This window comes from Dermacentor silvarum, chromosome 2, assembly GCF_013339745.2.
Source record: "Dermacentor silvarum isolate Dsil-2018 chromosome 2, BIME_Dsil_1.4, whole genome shotgun sequence".
NCBI lineage: Eukaryota > Metazoa > Arthropoda > Arachnida > Ixodida > Ixodidae > Dermacentor > Dermacentor silvarum.
Genome location: NC_051155.1, coordinates 30616849 through 30633745, shown reverse-complemented (window position 1 = coordinate 30633745; position 16897 = coordinate 30616849). Strand labels below are relative to the sequence as shown.

The 16897-nt window shown below is 45.8% G+C and overlaps 1 protein-coding gene across 1 annotated transcript in view; it reads left to right on the top strand.

Moving 5' to 3' along the window:
- The window catches only part of LOC119441402 (syndetin-like), a 97044-nt gene that overhangs the window by 22252 nt on the left and 57895 nt on the right, over positions 1–16897 (top strand). Inside the window, exons 8-11 of the mRNA XM_037706025.2 lie at positions 1907–1989; positions 8129–8270; positions 11881–12021; positions 15567–15678. Of these exons, the coding sequence (XP_037561953.1) occupies positions 1907–1989; positions 8129–8270; positions 11881–12021; positions 15567–15678 (478 nt within the window). The remainder of the gene's footprint in view (positions 1–1906; positions 1990–8128; positions 8271–11880; positions 12022–15566; positions 15679–16897) is intronic.

Here is a 16897-nt window from a genome sequence, read left to right as displayed (position 1 = left end):
AATTCTTTCTTTGAAAGTCACAAAAAGTGGGGGGTGTGTCTTATACAAAGGTGCGACTTATACACCGGAAAATACGGAACATGCACAGCGGCACACATTGTGAGGCTGTCTTGTAATATTCTGAGTGCTCATTGAGCGTATTGGTGGGATAGTTACCCTGCACACTACATTAACTGTCGAACAGATTTTTGCATGGAGGCTTAGTAGCTTCTTGATCGTTGACATTAACAGGGCAATTTAAACAATTTGTCTGAATTTCCCTTATGTCTGACAGCTAAAAGTAAACAAATGCTACTGTTGAAATGCTGTTGCTTCAGGCAAAGGAGCTTTGAAACATTAATCAGCCTTTTTGATGCAGCATGTTGACCTGATGTCAGCTGAAGTTGATTTTGTCATTATTTTATTGCACCATCACCAGCCATGTCCTGTCAGTCAAATAACAAATATGTATTAAATTGTATAGAATTCGTCTAGAAGCAAGGCAGAATTATGAATCGTGTAAGAATTGCTTTAATGATTTAGTATTGCAAAGTGTCTTGCTTACAGGAAGAAGCACACTGTTTTAATGTTTGCCATATAAAAAAAATTCTTGTGTTTCACCTGTCAAAATAAAGGCTGAACAAAGGAAAAAGAGTCAAAGAAAAGGAAATAGATGAGCAATGGCTGGTAGAAAATTCTGTCGTAGGATGAATTGCAAGGTGTCAGAGGATCAAGGTCGGTGTGCTTCAAGAAGGAAATACCAAATTAATAGTGCTATCTATGGTGTTGCAGACAAGAAGAAAGAGGTAATTTTGCATATTTATTTGTTTCACAAAAGGCTGAAAGAAAAAGAGATAAGCCGTGGTAGAAATCTTAGGCAGACACAATACATATATAGTGTTGTGGTAGGTACTACGTATATGCTTTCTTAAAAAAGAAAGCACTGTACTAGGTGGGGTTATGTTGAAGAAAATATCACGGGGACACTAGCCAGAATTTACTTGCTACCATTATGGCAGACAGAGGCAATATTGTGCAGTGTGTAGTGTGATCATGCAAATGTGTAATTTTCAGCTGCTTGACTAATGTTACAGACACAGTGAAAGCTGTCACCTGTGCTGTCCTCGCAAAAGCTTAGCAAAATGCAATGTTGGGCCAAAACTTCCAAAAAAATTTTATTGAGCTTACACTACCACTATGCCATGAGATGTCTGAATTAGTCTGATCATGCAGACGATGTAAGGAAATAAAATTAGGTGAAACTATCAGTGTGTATGTCTGTGATGTACATCGCATGTGAAAACAGGCATCGAAATTTTCTGCACATATTTCTGCAAACAAGTAATATGCTGGTATTTCGAAAATGAATACTAAATGACTGAATTTATCTGCTTTGCCTGCAACAAAGTGAGGAATTAGTGCGTGTGATTTTCTGCTGTGCCTCCTATGTTATACAGTAGAAAGCTTTAGATTGCCTGCTCTATCACCACTGATTCTGTCTTTACTGCCTGCCAGCATTTCGCATGCTAGCTAAGCAGTGCCAGATAGATGAGGGCTGTGACCTTAGCTGAGACAGGCAAAGCTGGTACACGGAAGAGATGGTAGTGATGATGATGTAACTGTCACCTCCAGTGCTGGTGATGAAGGCTCATTAGCATGTAGCATAAGATGAAGAACACGCCAGCATGCCCTGCCTGAGCAGCTGCATCTAAATACAGCTTCCAGATACCATTGATGTCATGGCTGGTTGGCTTCAATAAATCTCTTCATGCCGGCTCCACAATAGAATGCCAAAGCCCTCCAATATTGACTTTTATGCTGTTCACTTGCTGTGTGCAATGTTCGGCATATGTTATTAGGCACAGCTCAGCTCCTGCTCTGTGTGCTTCACATTTGAACGACGGTATACTCTGTTCTTTTGGTGCAGGAGGAGGACTACCCGGGCGCAATCCAGCTAGGATTGACATGCCACAAAGCAGCCAGCACCTTTCGGCACTACCAGTGTGTCGGGTAAGTGACTACAGTGGAATCTCGATGATACGAATCTCACGGGGTCACGAATAGTATTCGTATTAGCCAGGGGCGTAGCCAGAAATTTTTTTCGGGGGGGGGTTCATCGGCCCGACCGGGGGGGGGGGGGGGGGCAAGCGTCTGCTTTCGACTACGTGACGTGATCGATAATAAGTATCGGTAGTTTAAGCACACTCTATGCATGTATATCAAAGACATGGGACCCCCCCCCCCCCCCTCGCGTGTGTGTGTGGCACTGTGTGCTTGTGAAGAAATTAAGTAAAAAGTAATGTAAGCTCAGTAAAATACAGTAAGTACGACAGGTACAGTGGGCGTTTGGAGCAACCGTCTCTCATCGCGCCACTGAATGGACCAGTCTTCGAAAACGCATCATTGAGACGACCCGCCCGATCGGAGAAGACATCATTAATTGTTAATCTCCGTTAAGCGTAGATGGCGTCGTCCTCGCGGGGCGAAGTGCGTTTCACAGGTCAAGGACGGCTATACATGTGAAAATGCACGTGTTACTCCCATAGCAATAGCTTGTTCGCTGCGTCTTTGCGCTAGAAAACTTAAACACGCGCAAAAACGAGTAATGCTGTTTTTACGAAGCTTTCGTCACCTTGCATTTCCTGTGGCAAGTGCATGGGCCGCTGTGTCTTCCGCTGTGTGCGAGCGTGCAGCCGTCATTTGCCTTTACGTCAACAGATTCAGAATTGTACAGAATATTTCACCGCACTGCATAGTTATGGCATGTGTACGCATTTTAAGTAGTGCGTGCGAGTCATTTCTGCTTCACTTAGGCCGGTGCAAACAGGAAGTGGCCTTGTACCTCACAGAATCTCGACTGATTGGTGTACTAGTGATGCAGGAATGAACTCCGGTCTTGTTCAGTGCATAGTGCAAATAATCAATTTCTCAGGACGCGTGAACTCCGACGAGAACTGTCAGCGCCTGCAACAACAGTTTACTTACGCTGTACTGCGCACAGCAGTAATCCATGCTTGTCGGCTGTCTGTTTCGTGCATTCTGTTGCGAATCGGTGGACTAACTGCTGGCATCAACCCTTTCGTGTGTACATTGCTGGTTTGGGATTCCACAACACAACAGCAACTACCAGCCTTTCATAATTGCTGGTTTGGGATTCAGCAACACAACAGTAACTACCAGCCTTCTGTAGGGGCGCAATCGCAAACGAGAGACGTTTTGCGCTGCAGACTATGGCTACGTTCACATTTGGCAAGCGGCAAGCGGGTGGAGAGGCCAAAGCGGCCGGAAAATCTTTTCCGCGCATGTCCAAGTTCACATTTGTTTTGCTACCACCGCGGCCGCGCTGCCGCTTTCGTCCACATCCATCTAGTCTGCGTACGTTTGTCGGCGTGGTGGCGCTCATTATCGCATTATTTCGAGCGGTATGTTCATTCACTGACCCACCCGTCATCAAAAGTGATCATCTTGCGCAAGTTCGCGTGTCATCTGCGACCTTCGGTAAATTCCTCGTTGGCGTTCTGTCATTCTTCTCACACGGGCGCGGTAGCGCTGTGTCACAGGTTGCTGCCTATAGGCGTGATTATATTTCTTTAATAGCTTTTATTTACAAGTTGTAATAACATTTCATCATTTCGTATTATTTTCGGCGCCTCCAGGACACGAAAGCGGCAACGGGAACACCAAAGCTAAAACCCGGGCTGGCCCTTGTGTTGAGGCTCGCCGAAGCCTGCGCGTCCTACGTGAGACCTACGCTCCCAATCTATCGTCGCGACGAGAAAAGCACCCTGCGACTTCTGCAACATACCGTGCACGTGCGAGGAGAATCATGGAGCGCCAACGAGGAATCTGCCTAACTATTGTCTTCCATGGAAGTGGAAGAAGAAATGGCTTTTATACTTCTACCTACTTGTTTTCTAGAAATCGACAATGAATAAACGGAAGACAAGAAAACCTCGGAAACGGCAGTGGTGGGTTCGCCTGGCTTTGCAAAAGTGTAAGAAGTTGGGTCACGCCAAGGCTTCGTTGCCGCACCTCCTGTCGCGCGACGTTGAATACTATCGCGAGTATTGCTGACAGTACGTTTGAGTGCCACTCTTGTCGTAGAGGAAGGGGTGGTTCTTGATCGCGTCGATCAGCATTACAGCCTACACTTTTGGTGCCATGTTCAATGTTACGACCGGAAGTTTACATGCTAGTGTAGCTTCCGGACGAGCAGAACGACTTTCCGCCGCGTTTCCGCTTCGCCATGGCGAAAAAATCGGTCCGAGACCAATTTGGCTCGCCGCCTGTTTTTCTGCCTGTTTTGCCGCTTAGGCGGGCGGATTTTTCCAACATTTTGCCGCTTCCGACAGCTTCGAGACCAAGTTCCTACGCGAACGCGGCCTAACCGGCACCTGAAGGGAAGCGGCGGAAATGTATACCGGAAATTTCGACCACCTGGGTACTTTAACGTGCACCTAAATCTAAGTAAACGGGCCTCGAGCATTTTCGCCTTCATCTAAAATGCGGCTGCCGCATTTGTTGCTTCATTTGTTGCGCATTTGTTGCGCATTTGTTGTTTCAGAATGCGGACGCCACATTCGCGCCCAAAACCTCACAGAGTGTCAAGGCCTTGACAAACACCGTGACAGTTTTTTTCCATATGCAGACATGATTCGCTGTAAATTACCAACCCAAACGGAAGCGCCCAGGAATGAAAGTGTGAAAGTAGCACCGGTTTCTTGAAATATGTCAGCGCGAAGCGACGAGAGAAAAGGGTGGGTTAGTGGGGGGGGGGGGTGCAAAAAATTTCGGGGGGGGTTTGAACCCCCCGAACCCCCCCCTTGGCTACGCCACTGGTATTAGCCGAAATTCGAATCATCGAAACACAATTAAAACTAGCTAAATTATGGGGGGATGAGGGGATCAGATCGCGAAAATCGCGAGAAAAATTGATTTGTGAAAACAACGCGTTTCGGTATCTGCAATGCCTAATCTACGCTGTATCAAAATGCTTTGGCTGAAAACGCACTAAAAGTGCCCAAAAAAGATTTATTCGTCAGTGCATAGGGCGAGAAAACAGCTTTAAATCGTGCAAAATTGCCGCAATTCACGGAGACATATCTCGTATTTCCCGCCACCGAGCGCCGCCATCTTGGTATCGTTTGAAAGCTCAAAGTTTCGCCGTTCCGCTTCTCAATTCGTTCGTCGTCGCCATCTTGTAACAAACACACAAACACAAAAGAAGCGCGGGTCTGCAATAGGTAGTCACACAGGCCCTCTGATGAAAGCGGGCCTCCGATTGGCTGCCGTGCTGAAAGGCGTCTCTCCATTGGTTGCTGCTGTGGCAGGGGCAAGATGGCAACCGCAGTTGTCTGCTTCATAAACCACGCCAGCGTCTTCACTTGACACGCAGAATTCGGATTACTGAGAGCTCCCAGGTTAGTGATGGATCATCGCTCGTTGGAGAAGAAATTTTGGACGAAGCACGCCTTCGGAATACGGAAGCGCAAGCCTCCTACGGCAAGAAAAATACGGCGATTAGCGGGAGAAGTGGAGGAGCACCCGACTGAACGTGCCACGCTACCTTGCACCGTTGATTACGTGCCGCGCTATCTTGCACCGTGTGACTCCAGCAGCGAAACCGACAATCACCCTGTGCCATCGGCACCGATAACACAGTCGACGGAAGACGCGCCAACGGAGGCTCCCGCGCTTCGGCGTACGGCCGCGCAAATCAGCCGAGATCGTATCTCGGTAGACATAGCTCGCTGTGACTAGGCAAATTGGCGCAAACACAAAGAACGCGGCCCAAAGCACAGCAGCCACTCCGTCCGATGGGCGGCCGCCGAAAAGGAGGAAAAGCACAAAAGCAACAAAAGCGTCACTGCTTCAAACTCTTGGCGCCCAGTCGCGGCCTCCACGCTGTCCGGCGCCGTGTCCATGCCTACGCACCAAAAGAGAAAGGGAGAAAGCACGTGACTGCGCGCTGTTCTCTTTCGCGGCCGGGGTGGGGCGGCATTTATTCGTATCAACCGACGCGGGTCGAAAATCGATTCGTAACAACCATTCTCTAGCACGTTGCAAAGTAATGGGGCACGGCCGGGACCATGGAAAAATTCGTATCATCCAGAAATTCGTATTAGCCGTGTTCGTATCATCGAGATTCCACTGTAATCACGTCAAGTACAGCCTCTTGGTTCGCCATGCAGCCTTTGCCAATCAGCAGTTGATGACTTTGCTCAGGGGACGTGTTCTCAGACTATAACTTTCGGAGAAAGTTTTACTTATGCAAGCTTTTTCAAGATAAACATTAGATGCATACGCACAAAGGTCAGGGGAAACGTGAGAAGGAAGCTCCTGTTGATCTCATGGGTTGAGTCTCACAAAATTTTTCGAGAGTGAAATAATCGCTGAAAGTTATTCCCCGAGAATACCGCCCCAGAGATTGTCATTTATTCCTTTTGCCAGCATAACATACTCAGTTGTACTGAACCTTAGCAGAAGGCAGCTAATGACATTGGAGACGACCTGTGATCCTCACTGATCTCAGCATCCATGCCTTGCTCTTTTGCTCAATCCAGTTGGCGTACGACCCCACAGTAAAGTGATTGTCTACGTTTACAGCCAATTTTCAGAGAAGGTTACACTGTCCGTTGGATGCCTTCTGGTTCCCTATGGGGAAGAGAGGAGGAGGACATTTGCTCTCCTTGCTTTTGCATTGTGTGAAAGAGAATGGAAAAATATGAAATTCTATAATTTCATCTCGGTGAAATATAGGGTGCTTTAGTGAAGGCCAACAGCTCTGGAACCCTTGGGGACATACCTTTGTGGACAGCAAATTACAGTGTAGACCGCTTATAACGTAAGTCGCCGGAGTCGCGAATATCTGCACTATAAGCGGTACCGCACTATAACCAAAGCAACAATTTTCAAGGCCCGCGTATATGCAAAACATGTGCACAGAGCCACCACACGTATGCGACAGTCGAGGAATGCGGCTAGAACGTTTGCATTCAATTTACAGTCGAATCTCGTTAATTCGAACCAAATCACGCGGCGGCGCCTCCGACCGGCATTGCTCCAGCACAGCCATTGAGTAAAAGCTTAGGAGAGACCCCTTAATGTCGCGTGTGAACAAAACTAAAAAAAAAGAAAGAAAAAAACGCGGCGGAAATTTCTCTCTCAAATGGCAAGGTCGCCAATTCTGCTTTGCGCCGAAACATGCGTGTACGTGCCGACGTCTCAGCCACGCTACCGTAGCCACGCGTAGAAAACGGCAGTGAACCCTTCTTTCTCCTTTATGCTTCCTCTACTTTCTAGTCACGTGTTGACCTTGCACGCTGCGGCTACGGCGCAGAGGGAAGCAGCGGCGCTGTCCCAGGCCGGCCAACGAAACTGCCCACGCCGGCAAACGCCCGCCTCTTGATAACGGCAGAAAACGAAACTTCGGGGAGCTGGCGCCGGGCCGGCTGGAGCGGCGGCCCCTGCATGGCGGCGGGTGCACGCGGTGACAGTCGAAAGTGAGGGAGCTACGAGGGAGGGAGAGGGGAGGCCCAAAGTGGCGGAGTTACCAAGGCGAAATCCGCTTCCCTGCCGCCCTCCTCCCTCACATTCCACGGTCTCCGCGTGCGCCCTTCGCCGTGCCTTGCCGGCGCCGCCCGCTCCCTAAGTTTCGTTTACTGCCGTTATCGTGACGCGAGCGTTGGCCGGCGTTGGCAGTTTCGTGGCCCTCGCTCGCTATGCGCGCCGTGATATTTCACGACTCGCACTCAAGATTCTGGTTTCAGCCTCACTGGCTGTTTGTTCGCACCACGTGCCCTTCTCCTCCACTTCATCTCTCTTTCTTTTTCGAGCACTCCTTGGGGCGCCCGTTTGAGGGGAACGTTCGCGGTCTCCGCCGACTTCCGTACTCCCAGGCAGCCGTACTGTAACCGGTATTTCGTTTCCCGCAACTGCACTATAAGCGATACGTGTATACATGGAGTGCTATGGGAAAATTAACGGGAGTCTGAAAAGACCACACTTTATCCGGTCCTGCACTATAAGCGGTTACGTTATAAGTGGTCTATACTGTATATATGGACCACTGTTTGAACTTGTGGCATGCTTGCAATGTGCTCAGTTCTACATTCTTGTGTGATAGTGTGACTATTCTGTGTGGATGCAGGGAGCTAAGTGCCAAGCTGCAGGAGACCCTGGAGATGACCGAGGAGCAGCTTGATGTGGCACTGTCGCGCCTGTGTGTCCAGTTCGACAATGACCACTACTGTCGCTTGGATGCTGCCTACCGACTGCTTGGCAAGACGCAGGTGCCCCTCACCTCACTGCTCTTAGCTGGCACAGTAAAAGTGTATAATGGGGATGGGCTTCTACGTCGTACACCAAACTTGGGAGGATATCTGGGAAGGACACCATGCTACAGTCATCAACCTGTTTTTCGAGTGCTCGATTTTGCGGATTTGCTCGATTATTCGGACTTCTCCGTGGCACTTCCACATTGTCGATAGAACCAATGTACAGTTAAACCTCATTATAACGAACTTCAGTATAGAGAAATTCTCTGTAGAACAAGGTATTTAATTCTTTTTACTTTCTTGTCCAGAGAACACCATGTTTTTTGAACCCCAATATAACAAAGGGTACACAATTTCAATTCAGTTAAACCGCGATATAACAATGTCAGTAAAATCAGCAATTTGCTTCGTTATGTTAAAATTTCATTGCATGGAAATTTGGCCTTTTATGCGAAGTACAGTTGCTGATCGATTTTGCTGACATAGAAGGGTCCGCAAAATTTTCCTAATCATTGGGCAACCAGAAAAGCAAGTTTGATTGAGAAAAAAAAATTAATTTTGTTGAATTTGAGCGTTGGTGACAAAAGATAGTTTCATGCCATGTCGACAATATCTTTGCATGAGTGGTATGAAGTGAAGCCAGCCACACTTTTGAGTCCAATCCATCCCCGTGGCTGACAGTGTGTCACCCGCAGTGGGAAGATGCTGTCATGAAAAGCGCCGGCAGCGAGGAGCGAATGCTTCCTCTGCCTCTCACTTCAGTGCATTTCGTATGAAGTCCAAGTGCAAAAAGATCCTATTGCACGCCACTTGCTATATGCTTTGGGTGGTGCGGGTGAAAACATGCGAGGATGAGCGGAGAAGAATGGTGGCTTGGCGAGTGTAGTCTTCCCACACATGCAAGAGGAAAGGTGGAAATGCGGGAGAATATGCATCGATTCGGCACCAAGCTGTAACTTTAGTCGCTGGCGGCCGATGCAGCAGCGCCAATTAGGCTTAATGGCTTAGGGCATTGTCGCCGGGATAAAAATTCACAGCTGGTCGATGTGGTAATGGGCCGCAAGTGCCGTCATGGATTGTTTACTGCTAATACGTTCATACGGATGGCTCACCAGGGATCGGTCCCGAGATCTTGCGTACGGGGCTAGATTGACGGTTATTGAAGCAGCGTTAATTTCGTCTCCTCATATGTGTAACCACAATGACGTCCTATGGATATCTTATGGATATTCACTGCGAGGACATGGATATTCTAGAGATGTGTTGAATGCATCTTGTGGACGTCCCTGGCATGATTGTTTAGCTGCACTTTTCATGTCCTGCAGACATACCTTGCATGTCTGCGAGGGATATCATGGGTAAATGCTGTGTACACTTTGTGGACATAAGCCAAGGCCTTTTGCAGTGTTTGCTACAGTCGCCGACCGATAATTCGGACACCGATAATTCAGACCGCGGATGTCCCAAACATATCCCACACAGATCTGTTTCGGATATCTTACCACGCACCTCTCAAGCATATTGCACATGGATCTCTTTCGGCATACACGTGAATATTTTGTCCTTCAAGAGGCTTTGTCTTTGAGTTTTCTTGTAACAGAATTATGTTTCCTCGTATGTTAAAAAAACAATCTGAAGCTATCATGTCTGCAGCTCATGTATATGTCATACTTGGCAAATTTTGTGATGCAATTTGCTTTTAAAATTTCATTTGTTCAATAAGCCACTTGTGCTTGACAGAAGGCCTAGAAGAATGAGGAGTATAGTCCGCTTCCACACGTATAATGTGTTCACGCAGTGTATCTATTCTGGATGCGTGGGCACTCTGCCTGCTGCATCTATCACACAGCATGTGCTACTAACATAGTAGGCATTTTAGCAAACACTGTGCGAAAGAACCTGGCACATGTCTGTAAAATGTATGCTGCATGTCCCTATTCCTTGAAGACATGCAAGGGATCTCCACAGAACATGAAAAGTGCGGCCAAAAGATCATGTGAGGGATGTTCGCAGGATGTATTCAACACATCCCTAGGATATTCATGTCCTTGCAATGCTGTCCATGGACGTCATTGTTGTCACTGGAGTATTCTTGGAAATCATTGTGGTAGAATATTCGAAACTGTATGTTTGTTAGATGTCCTATTTGTTTCCGAAACGGTGCCCGGACATTGGGACATGATTCGGATGTCTTACAGACGAAGTGTTTTCTCTGGGATCCAACATGATCTGCGTGCCTGCTGGCGTCTAATTGACGTGATCTTCGCACATGCTTTCACAATTTCCAAAATATGCATTGCTTTTGTTGTTGTTCCCTCTGTCTGCGTTGTATTACTGTTTCAATCGGTCTTGTCGACATAGACAAACCCTGAATCGACAGAGGTGGCCCTGGCCGATGTGGCACCATTCTGTGAATTGCAGAGTTCGGGCGCTGTGTGTGCGATCTCCACAGTTGGCTGACTTCGAGAAGTGCATAAGGCAGAAGCGCTCGCATAACCAAAGTCCACGATTGGGGCATGACGGCCCGTTCGTCGTGCGCTCAGCACTTCTTTTACACCGAAAATATCGAAGTGAGGCGCTCGCTTGCATGGCATATGAACATGAGGGGCTCTACCCGGAACGCGCAGAATATTCAGAAAATCGAATGGTAGATATACGATTTGCTAATCAAGTTGTTTTAGCACTCACTATTCCATTCAGGATATCCGACTGTCCACACACCCCTAAACATTTTAGATGCCGCACGATGTTTTGCTAAATTTTTTGGACTGATCCACACATGCAATGTCAAAAACATGGTGGCCGCAAACATACACACAGGCTGTTGCTTATGCCCTCACCTTCGTTGTCAAGGCCATTCCTCAGCATTCCTATTGCCATGTGACCGCGTTTTGTTATGTCTGTTTGTCATCAAACCACATCTTTGATTGCAGACTCCCGACAAAGCATCGCTGTTTGGGCTTAGCACGGGGGTAGCCGGGTAGCCAAAATGGATAATCCATCAGGCGAAACATGCATGGAGTGGAGTTTGGGTTTGCAAGCGATAAGCTGCTGACTACCAAGTTTTATGTCGGTGCTGCTATCCCGTGCACCACGGGTGTGCAGTCGCATGGTATTTTTCATATTTTGCGGGACTTCTCTGTTTGCCACTAAAGCGAGCATGCAGTGTACCTAGCTGGAAACACTTCATTTTGACGTGTCTTATGATTCTCTACAGCTGCCCAATTGATATCGGGACAATTATGACAACAATTAAGGTGATAATTATTTTTTTTGATTATTGCATTTCAGGGACTAAAAAATTACTGGCGGTTTCTCAACAGCACTCTAAACAATGTGCACTTGGTTTTATTGTCATAAAATATTTCGTGTTCTTAGAAAACTCGGTGCATGATAGTTGGGACGCCCTGTATAAATAAGTAAATAAATAAATAAATAAATAAATAAACCTTCCCTTCATCAAAATTTCTTCCACTTTGCAGACAAAATTAATTTGCATGTTCAATTTACGTTTTGTTTTCTGTCCTTCATTTTACAACTGTGTATTGTGCTGTTGCTCACCTGTGCCGAGCATGTATTCTTTCTACCAAAGTAAAATAGTAGCGGCTGTGTTGCATCAGTGCAGATGGCCGCCCACCAGCTGCTGATGCACTTCTCGAGTGCGGTGCACAGCAGCGCTCTGGTCGTGGTGAAGAATCACGCCACTCCTGGCGACAACACAAGGCCACCAGACCTGCACAAGGCGCAGTACATCGACCTCTGCAAGGTGGGTCCGTGTGCTTAAGGAAGGCCACACTTTGCACTACGTGGGTAGAAGAAGCACAGCGGGAATGTTTGCGACTTGCTCCTCTTGTGCTGCAAGCTATGCAGTTTACTACAGCAAAGTTGTGCCTTTGGAGCCAATGGCTGCAGGCCGCATACGTGGCCGGAATGTTGCTCATACTCCTCTCTCGAACTTAATCGTACTGTGCCTGTCTTAATAAATTAGTGAATGCTCAAATAATTTGATTCGTGAATAAAATATTTAGTATTATATTTCTTTAATATTTGGTCGGGGTTACCCCCAGAAAATTTTGAAAGGTGGTCATCATCTTGCAACTGGCAAGGGAGGGGGGAGTGCACTTGAAAACAATGTCGTTTTATCCTTCTGTTTATTTTTTTTTGATACAACCACTCCCCCAATTTTAATGGTACATTCACCAATTTTGCATTTGGGATGTATTAACGAAAGAAATGCTTGCCAGTAATGCAGCCTACTGCCATTGCACAGCTTGCCATTGTCGAACTGCGTGCCAGTGATTAATTTTTGTGTCGGCCAATAGGAGTGCTTCCTGTGTGCACGTGGCAACAGTAACGAATCACGACGCCAGTTTTTTTCATGGCTTTGCTTGCTTCTTTTGCAAAATGAGGCGCTGCTGCTATCTGAAGCTCTGATGTCTCCACTTTAGCACCGAGGTTTCCTCTTTTGACGGTACCAATATGGTGGCATTGCATCAACGAATAAGCCGTGCGGTCGGCGGTGCAAATTCGCCTCCCGAAACCCCGATTTTCTACCAAATTTTTGTTGACAGCACACTAGAAAAGTGTGATTTTCTTAACTTCTACTTCAGATTGGTTTTTGATATTTACCCACGTGATAAAAAAAAACACCTGGTAATTTTGAAAGAACAAAATTGGAAACTTTGACCCAATCGACCATTCTAATTGCCAAGTCTCCCCCAACCCCCCTAAAAGGGGTGGGCGGCAAACCAGCATGGTGGGCGGCATTTCCCCCACCACCCTCCGTGGAGAGAAACCTGTATTTTTTATATTGGGGAAAACTGGCCCTGGGTGCATTTTCTCTCGCAGTCTTTGCATAGCCCATGCTCGCTGTTGGTACAAGGTTTGTCTGGAACGACAAGACTGATATTAACAACTTGTATTCAACATGAACAAAGATAACAATGACAACATCGGCGCGTAAGCAAGGAGCGACAGTGAAAGTTGGTGCCTGGGAGCTTGTGTGATGGTCACACGAAGCAACCACTGACAAGCATGCATATCATATTCAGGCATGCAGGTTTTATCGAGATCATAATACAGTTGCTGACAAATTTTCTGGACTCGGAGCAGGGTGCGTACAGATCCTTGAAATCCTTGAAAACCCTTGAAATTGAAAAGTGCATTTTCAAGGCCCTTGAAAGTCCTGGAATTTTTTTCCTTCCTTGAAAATTCTTGAATTTCGTGAGCAATGCACTCTGATATCGACATTGCGACCTCCTTTCTGCGGTAGATCGGTGTTGATCTGACAAACTTTTTATTTCAGAAACAATACGCCGGCGCGAGCACACATGGTTCCGTTTTGCGGAACTGCGCGGAAAAAATAAAAGGCTTTACCGCGTCAAACTGCGAACGGAGCGAGAAACCCGTGCCACGCTTCGGTGCTGGTTTGGTTGGCAGCGTTTATGCTGCCTTCCTCACCCTATCGTTCATTTCACTCCCCGCCCGTCGGTCTACCTTGTCCCACTTTCACTCTTGCGCGCGAGGTGAAGCTAGTGAAGCTAAAGAGAGCTTTCAGTGGAGCAACTTATCACTGATGCTCAGTACCTTTGAGTAGAGGTTGGTTATAATATTATTTATGATAATATAAGTGCAATAACATTACTGTATTTTTCGGTCTATAAGTCGCACCTTTGTATAACACGCACCCCCCTCAAAACAGCAGTTTTTCTGGAAAAAAGATACGTACATAGGTCGCACCGTTGTATGAGACGCACCGACGAAAAATTCTGGGGAAAAAAATGCGTCTTATACACCGGAAAATACGGTATGCTGAATGTTTTGGAAATGTTTGATAAACCAACCCAGCTAATACTGCAAAAGCCTGAGCAGCTGTTGTGAGTGTTCGTTGTCTTAACTTTTAATATTGCGGATTTGAGAAATGATCAAGACAAGACATGTTTTACAAGATTGCAATATACATCTACTTGTTATGATGGATGTATAGCAAGACTACACTGAATGGTTTGGCAATGTTCGGTAAACTTGCCCAGTTAATACTGGAGAAGTCAGAGTAGCTGTTGGGAGCATTCATTGTGTTTTGTGAAATATTTTTTTGGTATTGTTGTGAACTTGCAAAGTGATCAAGGCTAGACATTATTAACATCATTGGGATATACATCTATTTCTTTTTATTTTAGTGTAATAAGCCTATGCTGAATATTTTGAATATTTTTGGTGAACTTTACCCAGCCTATACTGGAGAAATCTCAGCATCTGTTGTAAGCGTTCATTTTGTGTTGTGATCTTGAAAAGTTATCAAGGCTAGACATTTTTATTATAACTGTGATATACATTTATTTATTTTAAGTGCAATAAAACTAGTCATTTTTGGAAATGTTAGAGTAAAGAAATCCTACTTTGAATGCCGCCTTGAGTCCTTGAAAAATCTGTGACAGGTCTTGGAAAGTCCTGGAATATCCTTGAATTTTTGCCTTGGAAACCTGTACGAACCCTGTAGGGAGGGTTATCAGGAAAAAATTATCATGTAATCTATTGATAGAAAAAAAGAAAATAACAAATTTTGAGAGAAAACTTACATTTTTTTTTTATCAGCAGTATAAAGAGTTTGCAGACTTACTTGTTAGGCTTCAGTGCAACACTACAAATTTGAGATTTTGGGATGGCGAATGCTGTGGAGCTGTTTTGCTTTCACTCGTCGTGCAGCCTCATGCAAGTTGCTCTAGCTTTAACCTAGCTTTTCCTTTTCATTCCTTGTCAGAAAATAAATATTCTGTGTTCACTGAATATTTGAAGCATGTTTTTTCTTACATTCATGCTCAAATTTCACTTTTCGTGCACCTGTATTTTAGGTCAATTTCAATTCATTACCTCCCGCTCTAAAGAAGTGCACTTTGCTGGTGAGCAATGTTACATGCAAGCACAGTACAAAGGATAGTGCCCATTGGGCACACTATGTGTGTGTAGTGGACACACTTTTTATCTTTTGAAGAAAGCAAGCAGACAAAGAAAAAAGCGTCACCATCCTTTCTTTGCATTTCAGTTGTATTGTTTTCACACTGTAAGAAATGGTTATTAGTACATGGTTCTGTAGCTTGTTGCATCCTGTCTTTGCGCTGTGCACCTGCACAGCGTCTCAGTGTTTCCAAATGCCTGCATTCTTTGTAATGTGAGTGAGGGCTACTTGTTGCATCTTCAATATCCTGTGATGCATGTTTTTCTTTATTTCATTGTTCTTTGTTTCAGCCTATATTGTTTGTGCAGAGCTGTAGGTTTACTACTGGACGTGTGGTTGTGTTGGTGACTTTGCAGCTGGTTCCTGCAGAGAGGTTCCTGGGCTGCCTGGTGGATCTGTGCCAGGCACTGTGGCAAGTAATGTGCAGCTACAGGGCCCTGCTCAGCTGGCACCGGGACCGGGAGCCTGGTGAGTCCCCTCCTGGTGCTGCTTTCAAGCCCTTGATAGTGGGCTAGCTGGCGTCATAAAAAGGGAAGCAATCCATCAGCGCAACAAATAGATACGGACGAGACAATCACAGGTGCTTCAGGTGCAATCACGTGTGATCTGTGTGGTGCTTTGTACAACGTGTTGGTTTTAGTTCTTGTTTTTCCCGCATTGAAAAAAAAAAATGATGAATAAAAAAAAGAAAAAAAAGGCAGCACTTGTGATCGCCTTTTCCTTTTCGTCCTTGTCTAGTTGTTGTGCTGACGGAACATGAACACATTCAAACTCATCCAGTTCTCGCTAAAAAGTAAAGCATTATGTGTGCAGTGAAGCCTACAGGCTTTGGTATCGTGTGGCAGGAGTGTGTGAATGGAAACAAATCTTTTGGAACTAGCAGGTATTTATTTCTTGCAGAAAGTATAGAAAAAAAAATCCAAGGATATCTAAGCATTTCTTATCAGTTATGAATGCGAAAGTATTAATGTCCAACTGAATGCTGCTGAATGGTCCTTCGAGTTTTGTGCTGTGAGTAATGTTTGCGTTAATGCTCGTTCTGCCTGCCATGTACAGTAAAATCTCATTGATACGATTCTGTATATACGTTTTTCGGCATAATATGTTTCTTTTTCTTTTCCCGATAATACGATTTGGTTGGATAATACGTTGGATAGTTTGATTTTCGGATGATACGCTTTATTTTACGGTTCCCGTGAAGATCGTCTCAGGGAGATTCCACTGTATTGGGATAGTTGACGATGATGATGGATTTCGCTGTCTGCCTCTTCACTTGTTTTGCTGCATTCTTTTGTACTCTTACTTCGTCTGCGGCGTATTGGCGTAGATGGCCACATTTCGCTACTGCCAAGTTTGTGGCCACCAACGATGTAGGTGCTTCAGACTCCATAGTGGTACGTGCTGCCCGAGCCAGCAAGCGCGAGCCAGTGTCACAAGCGCACGAGGCACGCTCGTGACGCTGGCTCGTGCTCAACGCAATACAGCACAAATATAATGTGTCGGCCTATACATATAGTCATAACCGCTACAGATGCACTGGTCACTGACTCTGTTCTCTACGGAATTATGCAACGAAACAACAAATGCTAACTCAGTGCAACAAAATACGCCTTCAAGTGCGTCATTCCTTTAATAAGCTGAATTGATTTCTTTGGCTCTTTCTCCCGTTTTAAGGCGACTAGCTTTT